At 35.7% G+C, this 22,478-nt stretch overlaps 1 protein-coding gene across 1 annotated transcript in view; it reads left to right on the top strand.

The window, feature by feature from the left end:
• The window catches only part of LOC114049472 (dynein heavy chain 14, axonemal-like), a 343,809-nt gene that overhangs the window by 4,846 nt on the left and 316,485 nt on the right, over positions 1–22,478 (top strand). Inside the window, exons 4-9 of the mRNA XM_027870712.1 lie at positions 2,148–2,278; positions 8,829–8,993; positions 12,899–13,011; positions 15,606–15,668; positions 18,047–18,191; positions 20,317–20,448. Of these exons, the coding sequence (XP_027726513.1) occupies positions 2,148–2,278; positions 8,829–8,993; positions 12,899–13,011; positions 15,606–15,668; positions 18,047–18,191; positions 20,317–20,448 (749 nt within the window). The remainder of the gene's footprint in view (positions 1–2,147; positions 2,279–8,828; positions 8,994–12,898; positions 13,012–15,605; positions 15,669–18,046; positions 18,192–20,316; positions 20,449–22,478) is intronic.

Below are 22,478 nucleotides of genomic sequence, written 5' to 3'. Positions count from 1 at the left end.
TTTGTGGATAGCATTTTCCATCACAAGGCCTTTGGAGATGTCTTAGATCCTTGTATTGCCAGGAAGGGTTAAGTTTATCAATATTTCTCATCACACAACGTGGCTGTTATTGTGTACAACGTTCTCTTGGTTCTGCTCACTTCACTCAGCATCAGATCATGCAAGTCTTTCCAGGTTTTTCTGAAGTCAGCCTGTTCATCATTTCTTATAGCACAATAGTATTCCATTACATTCATATACCACAACTTGTTCAGCCATTCCCCAATTGATGGGCATCCTCTCAATTTCCAATTCTTTGCCACCACAAGAAGAGCTGCTATAAATATTTTTGTGCATGTGGGTCCTTTTCCCATTTGTATGATCTCTTTGGGATATAACCTACAAGTGCTATTGCTGGGTCAAAGGGTATGCATATTTTTATAACCCTTTAGGCATAGTTCCAAATTGCTCTCCAGAATGGTCAGATCATTTCACAACTCCACAAACAATGCATTAGTGTTCCAATTTTTTCGCATCTTCTCCAACATTTATCATTTTCCTGTTTAGTCATGTTGGCCAATCTGATAGGTGTGATGTGGTACCTCAGAGTTGTTTTGATTTGCATTTCTCTAGTCAATAGTGATTTAGAGCATTTTTTTTCATGTGACTGTAGACGGCTTTAATTTCTTCACCTGAGAACTGCCTGTTCATATCCTTTGACCATTTATCAATTGGGGAGTGTTTGATATCTTAGAATGAGTGTAAATAACAGTTGTTTTCAGTTTGGTCAGAAAGTTTTAGGATCATCCCTCTCCCAGACTGATACTTTTCTGATGATAAACTAGGTCTTCTTTTTTCTCAATTCTTAGCTAACCCTTTGTCATAGAATGGGGGTTGCCTGAGACAAACTGAGACCTGGTAAAGACTTTAATTTAGAAAGGCCAAGGTTACCCACTGCATCCTGGGCCATCACCAGTCATCTTGACTTTTGTCTTGTCATTGGACTTTGATCACTCTTCAGGAAAGAGTGAGGCTAAAGACTTTGCTGAATTCTGCCTCACTTAAACCCAATTCATAGTGCAATGATGAACAGGATGAACAGCAATGTCTGAGTAATTATCTGGGATATTATGACTCCACGCTAGTCTATTTGTAGTAACTTTTTGTAGTCTATTTCTGTAACTTTTTGTCTTTTTTCCATTTCTGTGGATGATCTAGAATGAGATGCTACGGCAATATCACTTCATTCTCCTGCTGATGTTTATCTAAACGCACTTCCTTATGTTTTCCCTTTGAGTTCTTACATTTCCCCATAAAGGCAAGTCTCTTTAACATAGAATGTTCTTCACCTCTCCTTCCCTTCCCCCACTTTATCGGTTCTGTCCCTGTGAATTCCTACACTAATCATAGTCCCCATCCATCAAGTTTCTTTGATACCTGATATCACAGGATTGGACAAAATAGACTAGAACAAATGTTAAGAGAGAGATGGGATTCATGCATGAGGCCTTGATTATTAGCTTCAAGACACTATTAGATACTTTGTACATGTATGTATATGTTTATTCAAGTGTAAAAAATTTGTTGTTGTTCATTCATTTCAGTCACGTCCAACTCTTTGTGCCCCCATTTGGAGTTTTAAGATATTAGAGTAGTTTGCCATTTTCTTCTCCAGTTCATTTTCCAGATAAGGAAACTGAGGCAAGCAGGGTTGAGTGATTTGCCCAGTGCTACACAGCTAGTAAGTGTCTGAGGCCATATTTGAACTCAGGAAGATGAGTCTTCCTGAAGTCCAGGCCTGGTACTCTATCTACTGTGCTAGCTATGACATAGCATGTTATCTTTGCTCTTTATATTTGAATGTAAAGTAATGGTAGATGATTGTAACCCATACGTATAGTTATGAAATAGATCTTCTGAGCTTTTTAAGAAATAGAAAGACGTATTATGATTAGCTATCATGTGACTAGGTTTTAAGATACTTCTCTCTTATATTTACATTGTCTTCAAATAAACTTTCTTTTATTCCAGTATTTAGATTTGTAGAATTTGTGTTTAAATATTTTCTGAATGCAGATATTTGTTTATTGTGCTATGCAGAGATTTTGATTATTTAATTTATAGATATGGAACTTACACATGAGCCTTTATTTAATATTTTAAACTAGTACCAAAGGATGACAATGCTATAAGACATATTTTAAGACTAAGAGAGAAGCTGAATTGGAAAACTGAATTAACAGCACGTGGATTTGAAGTAAAAAAAACTAAAGAGATACATCTGAAGACTCCATTTATGGTATTTTTATTTTTACTAATTATACATTTATACTATTTTTATTCAGTTTTGGATAATTAAAGGTTGGAAAGTTATTTTAATCTGGATTTTATTTATTTTTCCAAATGTATATAGGAAAAGAAATGTGAGTGTAAAGCTTATTAAAGAAAAAAACTCAGAACATCTAGTGACTATTTTCTCAGGTTCTTTATAAATGAGAGATAAGCCTGAGAAGTTGTTTCTAGAGCCACTACTCTATACTATACTGTATTATAGTTGTTAGTAAATGAAGTAAAAAAAAATTAATCACCTTGATGTTTGTTTTATGTGATAGTCTAGGGGTTCTTAACCTATAGTCCAAGAACTTTTTAAAAATATTGTGATAACAGTATTTCAATATAATTGGTTTCCTTTGTAATCTTATGTGTTTTATTTTAACATTTTAAAAACATTCCTCTGAAAAGGGGCTCACAGGCTTCAGGAGATTGCACAAGGAGTCCATAACACAAAAAATCTTAAGAACCCTTGATCAAGATCAGGGATGGGGAATCTGTGGCCTTGAGACCAAACTTGTGTTTGGATTCAGTCAAAGCACTTGAGGACCCAGAGGGCCATGTGGCCTCGAGGCTGCAGGTTCCCCACCCCTGATCTAGATTGATTAAATTGACAGAATGTTTTTGTAATAATGGATAACAGTTATATAATGTCTTAAGGTTTACAAAGTGCATTATCTTTTTAAATCTTCACAACAGTTCTGTGAAATAGGTATTATTATTATTATTATTATTATCCCCACTTTACAGATAGGAAAATTGAGATTTGGGTTAAGTGACTTGCCTATATTCACATGCTCTGTTGTTTTTTTCAGTCATGTCCAATTCTTTGTGACTTCATTTGGGGTTTTCTTAACACAGATGCTGGAGTGGTTTGCCATTTCCTTCTCCATCTCATTTTACAGATAAGAAATGAGGCAAACAGAGTTAAGTGACTTGCCCAGTTTCACACAGCTATTAATTATCTGAGGCCAGATTTGAGCTTGGGAAGATTTAGCTTCCTGATTCCAAGCCCAGTGCAGTATCCACTATGCCATCTAGTAAATGTCAGAGGTGGGATTTGAATCCAGGTCTCTCTTGATTTCAAGTTCAGCTCTTTTTTCTCTTTATCATACTGCCTTTTTACATTAATACAGCTGCAAGCTACATGAATCATTTGACCATCCAAGGGGAATAGCATGTTGCTTTTTCTAAACTGTAAGAACCACAAACCTTCAGAGAAACAAATGACCAATTATTAAATCAGATATGTACTGAATATTTACCATATGTCAGGCATTCTTCCAAAGGCTCAGGATACAAAGGAAAATCAAAATAGTCCCTTCCCTCAAGGAGATTAAGTTTTAGTGGCAAGGCAGAAAGACCATTATGTACAATAAATACAGGTTGTTGAATCCATCCTAGTTCTGAGGTCCTGGACAAGTCATCTAACTTTTCTCAACCTGTTTCCTCATTTGTGAAATGGGGATAATAATAGTGCCTACCACAACACAGGATTGTTGTGAGAAACAAATGAAATAATATATGTAAAGTACTTTGTAAGTCTTAAAGTCTATGTAAATGTCAGCTCTCATTATTAATAAATACATACATACAAGATACATATAGAGTATATATGTAGTGTTTGAACCAAGTCTTGAAGGAAGCCAGAGATTCTTTTTTTTTTTTTTTTAAGATTTTTAATCTCCTTTTAAGCCAATTCTTTGTCCCTATGATTAGTTTGGGTTAAATTTTCTTTGATGGGACCCTGTTCCCAAAGGCTCTCTTCCCCCACTCCCCAGTTTAGTTGCTGCAGAGGATAGACTGCAGTGGAAAGTAGGGAGACTATGAAGAAGGCTATGGTAATTGTTTAGAAAAGGAGGGACAAGAGGCTGAAATTTATCAATGGCTATGTGAGAAGAGAGAAAAGGACATCATGTGAGAGATGTGGCAGAAAAAAGATTTGGCCACTCATTGGATAGATAAGGTGAATGAGAATGAGGGTAGAGGTTTACACTGAGGTTATATATTTGGGTAATTGTAAAGATGGTGGTACCTTCAACAGTAACAGGAAAATTTGGAAAAGGGTTGCATTTTGGTGGAAGGTAATGAGTGTGGTTTTAGACATGTTTAATTTGAGATATGAAGCACACAATTTGAAATATTTAAGACAGTTGATATGGGATTGGATTTCAGCAAAGAAACTAGGGCTAACTATATACGTTGAGGAATTATAAGCACAGAAGTAATGAGTGATACAGTAAAGAAAGAAGACAAGAGGTCCCAAGATAGAATTTTATGGAACTCCTTCAATTTGTAGATGTGAGATGGATGAAGATCAAGGCAAAGGAGACTGAGAAGGAGCTATCATACAGTTAGGAGGAGTACCAAGAAAGCAATGTCAAAAAAAAAAAAAACCAACCCAAAACCAAAGATGAGAATATCCTGAAGGAAAGGGTGGTCAGTAGTGTCAAATGCTACAGAGAGGTCCATAAAGATAAAAATTCAGATATACGCTAAAATTAGAAAAAAAAAACCAGAAACATACATAAAAGAGGAGATTTTAAAAATTAGAGGAGAAGTAGATTAATGGGAGAACAAAAACACTGTACGATTGATAGATTAAAAGTAAAGCATGGTTCTTTAAAAGGACAAAGAACATTGATAAACCTTATGCTAACCTAATCAATCAAAAAGAACAGAGAGGAGACTCAAATAGCCAAATTAAAAATTGAACAAGGAAAAGTCACAACACTGAGAAGAAATAGAAATAATTATCCAAACATATTACCCATACTTCTATGCCTGCAAATCTAAGAATTTAAAAAAATTATAGTATTATCTACTATTATTTAAAATATCAAAATTGAATATTAATGTGAAATAGAGATTTTTATCCAATATCAGAAAAAGAAATTGAAGTACCTATAGGTAACTACCAAAGGAAGGAACTTTTAGTCTAGGTGAAATTTAAAGATAAATTTCATTTTGTTAAAACAAAATTAATACCTATATTGCACAAATAGTTATAAAAATTGAGAAAGAAAACATTATACTATATTCATTTTGTGACTCACATATACTTCTGATACTTCAAACAGGAAACGACAAAGCAAAGAAAGAAAATTATAGAACCACATCGCTAATGAATATCATTTTATATAAAATTCCAGCAAAAAAAAAAACTATAGCACTATATCCGAAGAATTGCTCCTTGTAAACAAGTTGGATTTATACCAGTGATTTAAAGATGGTAAAACATGAGAACAACTAACTTAATAACATGTAGATGTAGAAATTGTCCTTGACAAAGTACAGCACTCAATTTATGATAAATAAACTTTTAAAGCATAGATTTTTAATAAGATAAAAAGTATATACCTAAACCAAAAAATGAGGACCCTGTTCCCAAAGGCTTTTAGAAGATTACTAGAAACTTTTCCAATAAATATGAGTAAAGTAAAGATCTCCTCTTTAACTATTGCCATTTGATGTAGTTTTAGAAATGCTAGTGGTAAAAATAAGATAAGAAAAGCAATCTGTGTACTAGAGAAACCAAAAAAATGAAATAGGGCCAGCCCTCAAGGAGCTTACATTCTTTGGGGAGAAATAATACGCAAATGAATAAGTAAATATAAATCAACTTGAGGACTGTGGGTAAGGAAAGCACCAGTAACTGATGGGAGATAGATAGCATATGTACAAAATTTTAAGGTAACACAAAATTTAGAGGGATACCTGACAAGTAAGACAGAGTCAGGTTCTAAAATCATTCAAGGCTAGAATTCTGGGTTGAAGCTAACAAAATGAAAAATAATAGGGATAAATGTAGCATTGTACATTTGCACTGAAAAAATGAACTTTACAAATAAAAGCTGTTTTTCTGAAAAGGATCCAGAGACTTCAATTATGAGTTGAATATGTTTCATCAGGGTATCTTGTTGACCAAGATGCTTAATTCCATTAGCTGTACTCATGAAAAGAAATACTAGGAAGGTCATTATGTCATTCTGCTGTACTCTGCCCTGGGCAGTCTACACCTAGAAATCACGATGTCACAATTTAGGAAGGAAATTGATGAACTGAAGAGGATCTGTAGGAAGATGACAACTTTGGTGAAATGCCTTGAGTTCCGGCCATAGGAGGATTAGTTAAAGAAACCGGTTCTGTTTAGCCTGGAGAAGAGACTTAGAAGGGATATGATATATTTGTCTTTGTACTACTTGTCTCCAAAGGTCAGAACTTAGAGGAGTGGTAGAAGTTGCAGAGGAACAGGTTTAGGTTTAATGCAAGCAAAACCTTCCTAATAATTAGCGATATCCAAAAGAGAAATGAGCTTTCTTGGGAGTCAGTTGATTTCCCATAACTAGAGTCTGCAAGCCAAGGTTGAATCTCTCCTCGTTTTGTATGTTGCTGAGAGCATTGACACTAAAGATTGATTGATTCATTGAAATTGAACTGGACTAGATGACTTCTGAGCCATGACTTTTCAACCTGTACATTCTATGCCCTCCAAGACTTTCTTAGGCATAGAGACTGCCTCTACTTCCTTTTACTATGAATTTACTGCTCTTAAGCCTGGAAAAGGGCCTTGAAACTCAACCCACCAAGAACTAATTACTAGTGTCTTTCCTTGTAGAATGGTTTCTCATTACTTTTTGCCCCTTTCATCATCACTTATTTCATCTTGGAAGTGATAGTAGGGTAAAGCCTGAACACTACAGTTAAACATTTCAGAGAAACCTTCATATATACATATACACTAATATTTCTGGCAGCACAGTAAAGTAAAAAGAGCAGTAGCTTTAGAGTGAGAGGGCCTGAATTATAATACTAGCTCTGCCATTTACTACCTTGGGAAATCTCTTGACCTTTTGGAACCTCTTGTGACATCTTGATTTCTATGTGTAGTTTCTTCATCTATAAAATGAATAGTTTGAAGTAGCTCTAAATTTATGACCCCATGATCCAGTGAGGGATGGGTATCATGGACAGAACATTAGACTTGAAATCAAAAGATGTAGATTTGATTCTCCAAGTCAACATATGTCATAAATCCTCTAATGCTTAGTATATAGTGTTTGTACATTGTGGTTGTAGAAAAAAATGCAACATTGAGTTGCCAACTCGCTTCCAAACTTAAGCTCGACTGGTTCTTCTTAGGCAGTCAATACACAATTTTTAAGCCTCTAATCTGAACCTTTGCAGCTCGGTACATGCTATTAGAACTTAAACTGTATTTGGCATAGCCTTCAAGAGTCGGGACTTAGCTTGCAAAGCATGGAGGGACTTTAATAGAGAAACAACAACCACAACCACAATAACAATGTCAATAAAACTTATGCAGTTTACATGGTATCTTCTACTTTTCTCATTCCTTTTTGAACATTAGCAAAGGGCAGCAGATCTGAAAAGGTATAGTGATTCTTATAATAAATAACATTGTGACAAGGACCTTTTCAGGGGTCAAACAGGCCCAAATCTACTTATTAGCCAGCAGAAGAGGTATTAAAATCTGTATAAAAAGTTTAGGATAATAGGTGTAGAGCTGGAAGGGATTTTGTTATTGAATCACCATTGCCTTTAGTACTTAAATGAATTAGGTGTTCAGTAATAACATTCTGAGTCAAACAAAAATCTACTGTCAGTATAAAAATTTCCTGCCAATATGGCAAGTATTACAGAAAGAGAATTTCTAAGGTATTTGGATAAAGTCATATAGATTCAAGGCTGTTGTACCTTTAGAAGCATTTTACCAGCCCACACACTATATAAGTAGGATAATTTAAATTTTTTAAAGCTTTCATAATAATTGTTGACATTTCTATAATGTTTTAAGGTTCACAAAATGCTGTCCAAACAATAATACTTCATTTGAACCTCACTGAAGTTTACCTCCATTTTAGAGGTAAAGAAACCGAGGCCTCAGGGAGGTTAAATTACTTATCCAAGATCATACAACTAGTGTTAGAGGGGAGATTCTAATTCAGGGCTCACCTAATTCTTGGTCCAACATTCTTTTCATTATACCACATTGCCTCTTTGATTGAACATCATTGGAAAATCCGAGTTATCTTTCCTATTTATTTTTCCTAGGTCCTTCACATTTCCTCCATTAAAGCCCTACTGAATTGCCTCATCTGGTGGGCAAAAGAGACCCTGGATTCTTGAAGGATATGCTAGCAGAACACACAGTTCAGCTGGTATCAAGAAAGCCTTCCAATTTGAAATCAATCTCATATAGACTCTTTCATAAGGATTAACCTATTTATTTCAGAGGTGCTTAACTCTAGATGCTTGGCATCTAGATGACTTTTTTTTGGCTATAGGAATTCATGTAACTATTTACTAAGGCATAGAGGAGTCGCCCTCTGTATTAGTGAAGAAAGCATCCGCACTGGTCAAATCATGGATCTTTTGAAGAACTGAAAAAAAAATCACATTTATGCTTTCTAATGATTTAATTAACTTTTTGATTTTAAAATAATTAGATTACTTTTAATTAAGCAAAATAAGGCTCAAATGTTTTCTCTTCATAGGAATCAGTACATATTAAAGATGATGGAGAATATGTATATGGACTTCTCAGAAACAGAAACAATTGCCAAGCTCTTTATAACCCATATGATATTCAAGTGGTTTCTACAAATGAAGCTAGAAGCTGCCAAGTTTTTTGGGTTATTACAGCGTCATTTGTCTCAAAGGTAATGCATCCTGCTGGACAATTCATGTGTTCATAATTAGTTTAAGAAAACATTATCTCTGTGGTTGAATTTGATGAATCTGTTGTCTTTAAGATACCTCTAACAATAATAGAAGCATATGGAAAATAAATACTGTTAATCAGCGAGTCAACAAGCAGTTGTGCTTTATGTGCTAGGCACTACACTAAGAATTCCCTAGCACTGTGAATTAAAAAAAATTTTTTTAAGTTAAAACCTCAAAACAGTTATATATAAAATAGGTATATACAAGATACATGCAGAATAAATGAAAGATAACCTTAGAGGGAAAGGATCAAATAGGCCGGGGAATGGGAAGAGCCTAAGGTGTTGTCTGAGTTAAGTCTTGAAGGAAGGGATATTCCTGGCCTTCAGGGTGAGCAGGTAAAGCTTTCTTTGAATGTGAGAGAGTCAGTACAAGGGCACAGATGGAATGTCGTGTGTAAAGAACAGCAAGTATCACTGGATCTTAGACTGTGGTGTGGGAAGTGTGAGAAGACTGGAAAGGTAGGAAGGATCCAGTTGGAAAGAACCTTATATGCCAAGGCCAGGATTTTGTCTCTGGAGATCAATTTATTGAACAGAATGTGATGGAGTTAAACCTAAGAGTTAGGAAAATTATTTTTAGCAACTGCGTGGATGATGGATTGGAGTGGGGAGAGACTTGAGGCAGGGATATCAATTAGAAGGCTTTTGCATTCCCCTTCCAATTTTGTTGCTGAGTCTTAAGGATTTTGCCATCATGACTCAGCCGCTCTCATGCCCTGAGACTATCCTCTATGCCTGGGACCTTCTTACCCTGCAATATTCTTCTGCTATGCTATTTCCCTTCTCTCATTGGTAAGTTCTTTTGAGAGCCTCCCATATTGGGAATGGACCCAGACTAGCCCTGTTTTCTCCCCTCCTCTCTTTGCTTCTGACGCTAAGTACTTTGTCACTATGCCAGGCACGAGTACTTCCTATCTCCTCCTTCACCCTTCACCTTTTTTGCATATTGTCTTACCTCCATTAGAATGTAAGTTCCTTGAGGATGTCTTTCTTTTTTTTTTCTATTTTTATCCCAAGTTCTTAGCACAGTGCCTGGCACATAGTAAACACTTAATAAATATTTGTTACCTACCTATCTGTAAGGTCCGGAATTCCCCTGGCTGGGGAACCTTGTACCTCCCTCATAACCATGGGATGTTCTTTTTAATACCAAAGGAAGAGGCCAAGTATCTCCATATTGATTATAGGTAGTAGTTTAATCAATCATTATGAATACTTATAAACAAGGATAGTTTTCAGTCGGGGGCCACAGCCAGACAGTTTTGTGGATCCCTGCTGAAGAACCCCAAAGTCCCTGTGGTAATTACAGAAAACAGACAAAGGCAGGAGGAGCTTGAGAGTGCATCGCCGCTGATTGGTGGATATTTTTGGTTTTCTGCTTAGTAATGAGCTTGGGGGTTAGATCAATGTTATGCCCAAACATAAATGTGTGTGTTGATCATGTCCCGGTCACAATATTCTTGTTTTGGCTTTCATAGGTCAGAGTATTTTAAGTTTTGACTCAGTGTCTAAGTTTTGACTCAGTGTCTAAGTTATGATTTGGTGTCTAAGTTATGATTTGTGAACAGGTCACCATGTTCAGGCTTTCACTTTTCACATAGTTTAAGTTTTTATGACTTTTCACTTACTACTATATTTTAGAGATTTTTCCCAATTTGAACCCTATGCTATCTATAGACTAGGTGAGAAGTCCTGAGGGCCTGAAATAACATGATAGCTGTGTGAGTAGAGAAAAGAAAATATTTAAGAGAAATATTAAGATAGAAAAAAAATAAGATTTCATAACTCATTGATATGGGAAATGAATGAGAGTGAAGAGTCGAGAATAACACGAGTTGGAAGCTTGGATGGTGGTGCCCTTGATAGTGATAAGGAAGTCCAGTAGAGGGGAGGGTTTGAGGGTAAAGATAATGAGTTACGTTTGGGGCATTTTGAGTTTGAGATAACTACAGATATCCAGTTCAAAATGTCTAGGAGGCAGTTGGGGATGTGAGATTGGAACTCGGAGGAGAGGCTTTGTATCTATTATGCCTGTGTCTGTATCTGTACCTGTACCTGTCTAGAAATCATATGCATATGACATCATTGAAATTATATAGAGAGAAAGGAGAAGAGGGACCAGTATAGAGCTTTTGGGAATGTAATAAGGATGAAGATCTAAAAAAAGGAGAGAGACTAAGTAGGATCTGTCAGACCAATAGGAGAAAAGCCAAGAAAGCAGTGTCATGAAACCCCAGAGTGTGTGTCCAGGTGAAGAAGGTAGTGAACAGTGTCAAATGTTGAAGAGAGATCAAGAAGGGGATTGAGGGGCAATCAAGATTGCTTTTCAGTCTGTTGATATGGCAATAAAGATATTACCAACACCTTTGGGAAAAGAGCTTCAGTAGAATGATGAGGTTGGAAGTCAAATTGCAGGGGGTTCTGAAGAGAGGGAGAGCAGAGGGAATGGAAGCACTGAGTATAGCCTTTTGAGGTGGGGGTTGGGACACTTAACAGATGTAAAGGAGAGATACAGGCAATAACTAGTGAGGCTGGTAGAATCAACTGAGGAATGGAAGAGATTCTGACATTCTTGTAAGTGACAGGAAATGAGCCAGTCGATGGGAGAGATCAGAGATTAGAGTGAAGGTTATATGGATGGCAATCTGCTAGAGAAAATGGGAAGGATCTGAGATCTAGGGTTCATATTGAGGGACTGGCCTTTGTAAGGAGTTTTTTATCAGAGACTAAAGTAAAGGCAATGGGCTTAGATAAAGCATTTATTAAGTGCTTACTATGTGCCAAACACTGTGCTATGTGAAATGATTTGAGAGGAATGTGAGGTAGGAGAAGGAAAGAAAAAATGGCTTATGGTGGATGACCTCAATTTTTTTACCTCAATTTTTTCAGTATAGAATGTGAGGGAAAGTGTTCAGTAGAAAGGCATGATGGAGCAATTACAAAATAGATAACTAATTTCATGAAACTAAAAAGCTTGTGCATAGATAAGATTAACACACCCAGGATAATAAATGTAGGAGTCAAATGGGGGAAAAATTGTATCAAATTTCTCTGATAAGAGTTTGGTATCCAAGAAACATAATAAATAAATAAATGTATATTCACACACATATACACATATGTATGTGTGTGTGTATATATATATTTATGTGTATATGTATATATGAGATTAATGGCCATTCCTAAAATAGTCAAAGGATACAAACTAACAGTTCTCAAAAGATGAATTACAAAGTACTGACAACCACATGAAAGAACGCTCTGAATCACTGATAATAAGAGAAATGCAAATGAGAACAACTTTGTAGTTTCGCCATATACCCTGCAAATTGGCAAAGATGACTAAAAATGGCAATAGTAAATTTTGGAGGGGCTGTGAAATGATAGGCTTACTGGTATATTATTAGTGGAGCTGTGAAGTGATATAACTATTTTATAAAGCAATTTGGAATTATGTAAATAAAGTAAGTAAAACATTCATCCTTTTGGACCAGAGGAAGGTCCAAGGAAGCTATCAATAAGAAGAAAGTCCCCATATATGCCAAAGTATTTATAGCAGCACTTTTGGTGGTAGCAAAGAATTAGAAATAAAATAAATGCCCATCCACTGCTGGTTACTGGATTGAGTAATTTATGAAGACAAGTTTTGGGTTTTTTTTATGTTTCCTAAGATTTTTCTGGAGAATACAATAGAAGATATGACTTGAGATAGGCGGATTGTATAAAACTTTCATTACTACTTAAATTCATAATTTCCTCAATTCCATGTAAATAGGTACTTTTCGTTTTATTTAAATTTTCCTTTAAACAAAATCAGAACCTTGTTCTTTATTTTTCAGGTTACTCGAGTAGGTAAGACAGAAGAAGTAGAAATGACACCTGTCTTGGAATGGCTTGTGGAAAGAAATCACTTCATAGCATTTCGTAAAATTTCTTTCTTTTCCAAATTCCGGTAAGACAAATAAGAGAGAGCCTTTATTCAGGGAAAGCTATGCAGCTTCCTAGAAAGTGGAGAGGACTGAGCAACTAGATTCTAATATAGTTACACATCATTTGTCTACTTTTTGTTGTGGACTGGGGTTATGGGATTTACAGTTAGGAAGAACACTAGTTAGTATCTGTTCCATGTTCCTCACCTAATAGGTTAGAAAATGGAGTCCTGAAAAATGTAAAGTGACCTGCTCAGCATCATACAGGAGATAAAGAGCCCAAATGGGGCCTGTCTTCGGACTCCATCCACTCTTTTCTAGCTATTCATTATAAATTTATTTTCCAAACAGTTTCGAGTTCTTGCCACTGAAAATTTTAATCACTTCTGTTAGAAATCTTTTAAAATTATACATTTTCTTATTCAGAACATGACCATTTATTGTACAGTTAGATGCAATACATTTTTAAGACAGTATTCTGAAAATATCAGGTATACAGGACTATTTGTCCTTCTGCTAAATATGTACAGAATATTGTGCTTTTGAGGCTTCTAGTCTTAAAGTGTTTTTATTTCTCCTCCCCCCGCCCCCGTCATGTCTGAAATGCTCTCTGTCCTTACCTCTGCTCAGAGAGTCAAGTCTAATCAACAAATATTTATTAAGCACTTACTATATGCCATGTACTATGCTAAGTGCTGTGTAAAAAACAAACAAACAACAACAAAAAAACCCAGTCCCTGCTCTCAAGGAGATAATAATCTGATGGGGAAAACCACATGCAAACAATTACATACAAAAAAGATACATACAGAATAAATTGGAGCTAATCTCAGAGGGAAGGCACTAACATTAAGGAAGACTGAAAAAGGCTTCTTGCAGAAGGTAGAACTTTAGCTGAGACTTTAAGGAAGCCAGGAAAACCAGGAGGCAGAGATGAGGAGAGAGAACATTCCAGTTATGGGGGACTGCCAGTATAAATGCACAAAGTTGTAATACAAATTATCTTGTTTGAGGAAGAGGAAAAAAGGCCAATGTCACTGGATCACAGAATAACTGGAGTTGTATAAGGTGCAAAAAAAAAAAAGGAAGTTAAAAAAAAGAGAAAAGTAGAAAGGGGCCAGGTTATAAAAGCCAAACAGAGAATTTTATATTTGTGTTATATTGTGTTAAAATAGTTCTGGTATGAAGTAATAAGAGTAGTGGCAGTGCCAGAGGAGAGAAAGGGATGTGTATGAGAGAAGTTAGGAAGAGAATTAACAAGACTTGGCAACATATTGGAAATGGGGAGGAGGGCAGAGAGTAAAGAGTCCAGCTTATGAGCTTGGGTGATGATGAAGACAATGAAACCCTTAATCGTAATAAAGAATTTAGGAAGAGGGGAAGGTTTGGGGAAAAGGAAATGAGTTCCATGTGGACATCTTGATTATAAGATGTTTATAGGATATCCGATTTGAGATATCCAGTGAATAGTTGGAAATATAAGCCTGGAGATCAAGAGGTTAGGACTGGAAAAATAGACATAAGAATTGTCTACATAGAGATGATAATTGAATTCGTGGGAGCTGATAAGAGCACAAAGTGATATAATATAGAATGTGAAGAGAAGAGGGCCCAGAATAGAGCTCAGTGGGACACCCACAGTTAGCAGACACAATCTGGATGAATATCCAGCAAAGGACACTGAGAAGGAACTGTGAGACAGGTAGGAGGAGAACCAGGAAAGAGCAGAAGGAGAATCCAGGGAAAGACAGTGATTGGGCATCAAAAAGTCTTGCTTTAAGATGCAGCTCAGGTCCCGTCTTCTGTATGAAAACTTTCCTGATCTCCCACTTGCTACTATCTTCCCTCTCAGACTACCTTATGTGTGTGTGTATTATTGATTTTATAAGAAGTGAGGGAGAGTTTGCTCAGTCTCCAAGAATAGAGGTGATTCTATCTCAGGTATAGAATCAATATAGAGTGGATAAGGGGGCAGGATAAAAAAAAAAAACAAACCTGAAACTTTCAAGCTTCTTCTGATTTAGATCTTTACAAAAATGGTATTTTTTTTAAAGTGCTATGAATTTTTTGAATAACAAATCCACCTATGTTCAAATGTAAGTTTCAGAACATATTTCAATAATAAATTTATCATAATTATTTTTCTAATTGTTATTGTGAATTTTTCCTGGTGCTCTCCTTCTTCACAAATGCTAATCATTAAAAATTGACTATACTATGGTGATATAGAAACTGAAGCCCAATTTTCTCTTGAAAAAATACATTCTAACTCTCATAAAATTAACAGGCCAATAGAGTATATGATACAAAGAAAATAATAAGCATAATTGTATATTTTTAAACCAGTTATCAAAGTGTATTTATAGGAAAAATTTGCACATCATATGCTTCATTGGGTCTTGTGATGACACTGACACATTACTGTGTCCCTTATTTGGCAATATATTAAAGGTCTTATAGGGGTTTTTAGTTAATTGAACTCAGAATGATAGCAACACTCTGAGTAGATTAATAGTAAGTTGGTCTAGAGTATTTACAAATATGAATAGGCCTTACCACAGAGATGTATAAGATGCAACTCTAGTCCATTTTGCCTAAGATATGTTTCTTCTTTCAGAATAAGAAAATCATTTATCACCTGGAAAAACAATGTTCAAAGAAGTAAAACAGACAAGAGCAAGTAAATATTCATATAGATGATGTTTGTGAAAGTTTCAAAAGGAAAACACATTTTAATCCGTAAGATTGAAACAGATGTAAATGACTTTTACTACAGTCATAGAATTAAAAAGGACTTTGGAAAGTAATTTAGTCTATCACCTTTAAGTGCCTTCAGGGCAGTGTTTTTAAGTCATCTCTAATGATTTTTAAATCATATTGCTTTCTTGAAACATTATGAGGAATAATAGAATCATAGATCTGTAAAAAACCTTAATTATCCCTTGATCTTTGATCTACCCAGATCTATGCTTCCAGAAGAGTGAATACACATTTAAGCAATCCAAGATTGTTGATCTTACTTTGAAATACTTCCATGATTAGAGAGTCCATAGCCTTCTCTGATAACCCAATTTATGACTAGTTACCCTATGATTAAGATATCTTTCCTTATACTAAATTGAATTTTCTTTTGAAACAAGCCAAGCCCATTTCCTCTTGTTTAATTTGCTTTGGAAAGGGCAAAGAAATGATTTGCATTTTCCTTGTCACTCAGTATTATACTTGAAGACATTCCCAAGAATCACAGAATCTCAGAGTTTGAAGACATCTAGCCCAAACTACACAGACTAGAATCCTTCCTCTAGTGCACCTAACAGGTAGTTGCTTGAAGAACTCCAATTAGAGGAGCCCAAAGTAACTTGACTTTTGAATAGCTCTAATTTTTAGGAAGTTTTCTTTGACATCAAGTCTAAATTTTCCTCTTTTCACCTTACACACATTACTTCTCGTTCTACATTTTGGGGCCAAGAACAAATTTAATACATCTTTTTTTGTGAAAGACAGATCTCCAATTATTCAAAACAGAGATATCCCCTTAAGTCTTCTCTTCTCCAGACTAAACATCCCTGGTTTCTTCAACCAAGCCTCATTTTTCGTTATCTTAAGACCCTTCCACCCTCCTGGTTACCCTTCTTTGGACACTGTCCAGTTTATGAACGGCTGAATGAATTAAAAAGCATTTATTCGGTGATTGTTATATTACCCTCTCAAAGTACATCAATGGCCTCCTTTGTAATCACTAAATCTAATGAACTTCATCAAACCTCATTACCTTCTCTATATCATTTGACAGCTGACTATTCCCTCTTTCTAGAAGGATACTCTCTTCTTAGACCCTAGAGATACAATATTCTCCTGGTTCTCTTTACCTCTCTAATTACTCATCTATCCCTTTCACTAACATTAATTTTTAATGTGGAAGTTCCCCAAGTTTTGATCCTCAGCCCCTTTCCACTATTTTGGCAATATTATTTACTCCTGTAGTTCCAGTTACCACTTTTATGCAGATAGTGACCCCAGATCTGTACCTTAAGCTGCCTACAGGACATCTCTGCCTGGATAGCCTGTTGGCATCTCAAAGTCAACATGACCCAAATCTAGCACCATTTTCCTCCTACTCTCTTCTGACTTCACTGCTTCTGACTGTCTTCCATGTATGAATAGTTAGTGAAATTGTTAGCTCTTCCTTATGTCTCTCTCGCATTTAGAATGGTTGGCATTCAATAGCCTTCGTGTTCTGGTACCTCCCTACCTTTCCAGTTGATTTCATTCTTCTACTCTGTCTACTGGGTATGCCTTAGGCTTCCTAGTCTGTGCCCTGAATACGTTCTTAACTGTTGAATTCCTGCCTGTCCTTCAAAGTTCCACTCAAATTTCCCCTCTGTTGTAAAGCTTTCCATTATATCCCCTGTTGGTGATGGTATTTTCCCTCTAGGATTTCATGTAGTACTTAGTCTTTAACATTTCCTTGCACGTACTATGTATTGTTAGTAAAAATTAGAAATATAATTAGAATTATACTTATCATTTCACATGTTTTATCCACAATCATCTCCTTTCCCCTCCCCCTACTCCCTGGCTGTGAGCTCTCTGAGGCCAGGGACCATGTTCCATGTCTTAGCTAACCTTTTTGTTTCTTTCATTTCCTATCTCACTCAGTGTCCACAGTAAACAATCAATAAAGTGATTTTAAAAATTAAATAGTTGTGTTTTATTTGAATAGATATGTAAGCAAAATGTAGTTTTAGCAGTTCTTGTTGATCCCAACTCCTTCGTATTTCAGATAGAAGATTTTGACAGAGCACCCCTACCTAGTCTCTAACCCTCATGAAAACAGACATGCATTCCCCAAATGGAAAGTCTGTTTGCCTATAGAGTCCTAAGGCAGAAGCAAAAAACCCCAGAGCCACTGAAAATTTTAACATCGTAGAGACTAATAATGTCACTTTAAATTTTAACCAAAAACTTACTTGAAATAAATTATTCTAGTTGACTCTAAATTGATATAATTAACATTATTTTAATAAATGAGTTTTGAGATACTTTCTAAAATTCCAGATTGATATTGTACAAGCAACTTTTTTGGGCTGATAAATTATTTCAAAGATGTTTGCTTCAAGTACGGAACCTTTGTGAAAATGCAAGTGACCTCAAAAAAGGCAAATTCTTTGAGGATAATCCCTCTTCAATCCTTCTGGTTAAAGTAAGTAAAAAATATACCTTGGAGTTTATATATAAAAACTTTGTAAAATAATTGGCACTGAAATTTTTGATTCAGAGAAATATATGATCCTAGAATCTAGTGCTAGATAAAAGCCTTTAGATAAAAAAATTTAACGTGGCCCTTCCCCCCTTTCTTCAGGCACCTAAAACATGGCACGGAGGAGTTAAACTTTTAAAAAGTATTTTTCTGTTATTAAATTTTTCCTAGATTTCAACCTATGTCTCATGTTTCCACTTAAGCCTATTATTTTATTCTTTACTCATTGGGGATGGATAACTGTCTACCATTACTTTTACATAATTCTTAATTATATAGTCATTTAATGAGTTTTAGCATTATTATAATAATGATATGAATAATGATGGTAGCTAAGGTATACTACTTTAAGGTTTGCAGAGTTCTTTCATATATTATCTTATTTTATCCTTACAACCTAGTAAGATAGATGCTATTATTGTCCCCATTTGATAGATAGGGAAACTGAATCTGAGAGAGGGTAAGTAAATTGCTCAGTGTCAAACAGCTGCTAAGTGTCTGAGGCAGGATTCAAAATCAAGTCTCATTGACTCCATGTTTAGCATTTTATCCTTGTGCCCCCTGGTTGCTTTGCTGCTGTGCCGTAAGAGCTCCTAGAATCTTAGAATTGGAAGGAACAAGGTAGGCCCTTTAGAGTCTCTGTTGGACATATGAGTTCCCTCTATTTACCATGTCCCAGCAAGGGGTTGTCCAGTTGGGCGCTATCTGAGAATTGGGGATGAAGGGAAAGGAAAACGATGTAATGAAAATGGCAGTTTAGGAAGATTAACATGATTTTAGTTGTGAAGTATCCTGTTTGTAACAGAGGGAAGAATGGAGGTCAGAAGACCAATTAAGAAGTAGTATTAATATCCATCAAGCAATAAGAACCTGAAATAAAACAGTAGTAATAGGAATATTCATAAAGAAAGGACTCTAGCGATATTTTGAAGCTAGAACTTTAGAGAGTTGGAAGATACTTCAGCTAAAATCTAGTCCAATAGTGGGCAAATTTCTCACTTCTGCTGCTTTCATCCCTTGATCCAAATTTAAAAACCCTCTTCCCCCTATCTCCATACTCTAAGCACAGAATAATCATGCTCTAACCATAGCCTAATCATCGTCCACTTCAGCCTTGCCCTCTGGAACTCTATATACATGGCAAGTGATGAGTTATGAGGATACTACCATAATTTTAAAAAGGAGTAATAAGGGTGTTGGAAGTTTGAGTAGAGAAGAGGGTACAGATGCAAGAATACTATGAAAGTACAATCTGCAGAACTTGGCAATAAAGTGTGGCAATTGATAGAGAGGAAGTGGGGAGAGGAGGGATAGAATTTGGAACTCAAAACTTTAAAAAACATAAATGTTTAAAGCATTGTTTTAACTTGTAATTGGGGAAAAATAAAAAATATATAAATAAAAATAAAAAGTATACATTTGATTTAACAATAAAAAAAAAGCAAATCCTGTATTTTGAGTATGGGTGAACCTTCATAGAAAGACAGCATTTAGGAGAAGGGGCAGGTTGTTTAGGGGAAAATAATTATTTCAAATTGGGACCTGTTGAGTTTGAGGCACTGAGCATCAGTCAGATGGAATCTTATAGGTCATCTAATTCAATTCCTTAATTTTATAGAAAAAGACACTGAGAGCCAGAGTGTTATATTGACTAGTCTAAGGTGACATAGCTAGGGTAGAGACTAGAGATTATGTCTCTTAACCTTCCAGTTAGATGCCTTTTTCTATTATTCCCTGATTGCTTTCTGCAGTGAGGATGGGAGTGGCTAAGACTGGAGTTACAGAGCATTAAAATTATTTTTATTCTAAATACATTCACTTTTGTACATCTCCTTAAAACTAGTTTTAATAATTGGCAATCATGGGGTTTTTTTTTTCTATTCCTTTGACATAGTTCTGTGAATTATCAAGGATTTTTTGTTTGCTTGTTTTTGCAGATATCATATTGAAATATCATTTAATTCCTTCTTTTATAACCAGGAAAAGATGATGAAAATGTTTTTCCTGTCATAGTCTTATAAATGAAGTTTAACTTTCAAAGGCTTATTCTTTTCCCTTGTTGTATTAGCTGGACCGATACCAGACATACTCTTTAGATGAGTTTTGTGAGGAGCAGTTACAACAGACTGCCCAAGCACTAAAACAGCTGGAAGAACTTAAGGAGAAAATCATTTCAGTGATTAAAAGTACATTTTTACAGGTAATTTTTAAAGATATCTTATTTCTCTATATTTACCCTCTGGAAGCCCGAATGCTGTGCCATATACATTTGTGTTAAAACTCTTCAGTTCCTTTCCTATCTCTTCTTCAGCTTACCAGGGTTATAGAAGAATAACTTCCATGTATTAAGTAGATTTATTGCTGTATTGTAGTCCTGAAAGGAGTGGGCAAAAGTCAAGTTGAGGGGCCAAAGGACTGATCAATTAATCCAATATTTATTGAGCACCTGTTATATACAACACATTTTGCAAGGCACTGTGGAGAATACAGAGAACTATAAGAAGTGGCCTTGTCCTCTAGGACCTTAAAACTTGGTAGAGGGGGTGGCATATTCACGAAAAGATAAACAACAAGCAAGGGAGTAGGAGATAAGTGACAAATGAGTGGTGCGTGTATTATGTATTACCAATAAAAAAAAAAATCAGAGGAGAAAGATATCTATTCCTGCAGAGGAGGTCAAGGGAGTTTTAATGAATAGTTTAGTCAATTGAGATAAGTGGAGAGGGGGTGGGAAGACTTTCAAGGTAAGGAGCAGAGTGAACTGAGGGAGACTGTGAGTAGAACATTTTGACTGCTGCATTGAGTTTGTATGTGAGTAATGGGGGAAACAAGCATGGAACCAAACTGGTTGGCTCCTTCACTACCACTCTAAGTTTGGAGTTAATGCTGTAGGCAGTGGGGAGCCCCTGGGAATTTTTGAACCCGGGAATGAAATGAAAGCCTATTTTCAGAAGGTTAATCTGATGGCAGTATGCAGGATAATAATATTCTAGGTTGCACAGGGACCCACCACATACACATAGGCAACACAGTGAAGCTGAAATGTAAGAAGTATTCTTTAACACTACAATTGAATATTTATGGCATCATCACTTGTTAGATTTGCATTTATAAGTTCAGTCCTCAGGTGACTACCTCTCAGTTAAGTACTTTGCCTGTGATGATGATACAGCAGTATTACCAACTGGATAGCAAAACTTCAGTTCTTTTTTTATGATCTGAAGGGCAATAGTCATGTTTTACCAAGAGAAATCTTGTCATATTTTGCCACTCAACCATGCTTTTATGATGATGATGATGATGATGATGATGATAAATGGCTAACATTTATGTAGAGCTTACTATGTGCCAGGCACTGTGCTAAACACTTTTCAAATATTAGCTCATTTGATCCTCACAACAAACCTACAAAGCAGATGCTATTATTATCCCTGTTTTATAGATGAGGAAACTGAGGCAAACAGAGTTAAGTGTCTGAGGCTGGATTTGAACTCAGGTCTTCCTGACTTCAGGCATGGAATCTTATTCACTGAGCCATCTAGCTATCCCAAGTTTAAAATAGAAGTCTGATTTTTAAAAAAAATCACTAAACAAGACTATCACCTAGTGTTGTTTAGTACTAATTTTTTTTTAAAAGATGTGATATATAATTTAAGGTAAATTAAGAGAAAGTCAAATACTTAGGGTCAGTAGCTAACCTGTTTATTATCATAGGATCATACTATTTAAAGTTCAAAAGGCCTTTACATATCAGCTAGTCTAACCTAATCCCTTCACTTTATAGATGAGAAAACTGAGACCTAGAAAGGTTCAATGACCTGCCCAAAGTGACAAGCATATCTGCCAGTACTTGATCCAGCTATGATTTCTACCCAGTAGAAACTGGTCCAGTAGAACTCACCCAGAAGTCTCATTTGGAATTCAACTTTCCTAGAATTTCTCTGTAGCTTTGTGAGACTATTTGGTGTCAGAAATCCTTCCAGATCTTTTTTTTCTACTGTAGGTGACCTTTCATCATCACAGTCATTAATGGGCTATTTGACCTTCTAAGGTTTACAGCTGAAGAGTCAGTCATAACCTTTCTAGGCGTTTTTGATCAGTTAGTTGAGTCCTTTTGTGTTCCTTCTAACAAGGAGTATGCTGGTAAATGTTTAACAACTGGGAAAATGTATGCATGACACCTTTTAAGTTTCATTTGCACTATTATTATCGATGCAATCAACAAAAAAT

This window comes from Vombatus ursinus, unplaced genomic scaffold (assembly GCF_900497805.2).
Source record: "Vombatus ursinus unplaced genomic scaffold, bare-nosed wombat genome assembly UNPS02014798.1, whole genome shotgun sequence".
Classification (NCBI taxonomy): domain Eukaryota; kingdom Metazoa; phylum Chordata; class Mammalia; order Diprotodontia; family Vombatidae; genus Vombatus; species Vombatus ursinus.
The sequence above is the reverse complement of the archived record's forward strand: the minus strand, read 5'-3'. Positions and strand labels throughout refer to the sequence as shown.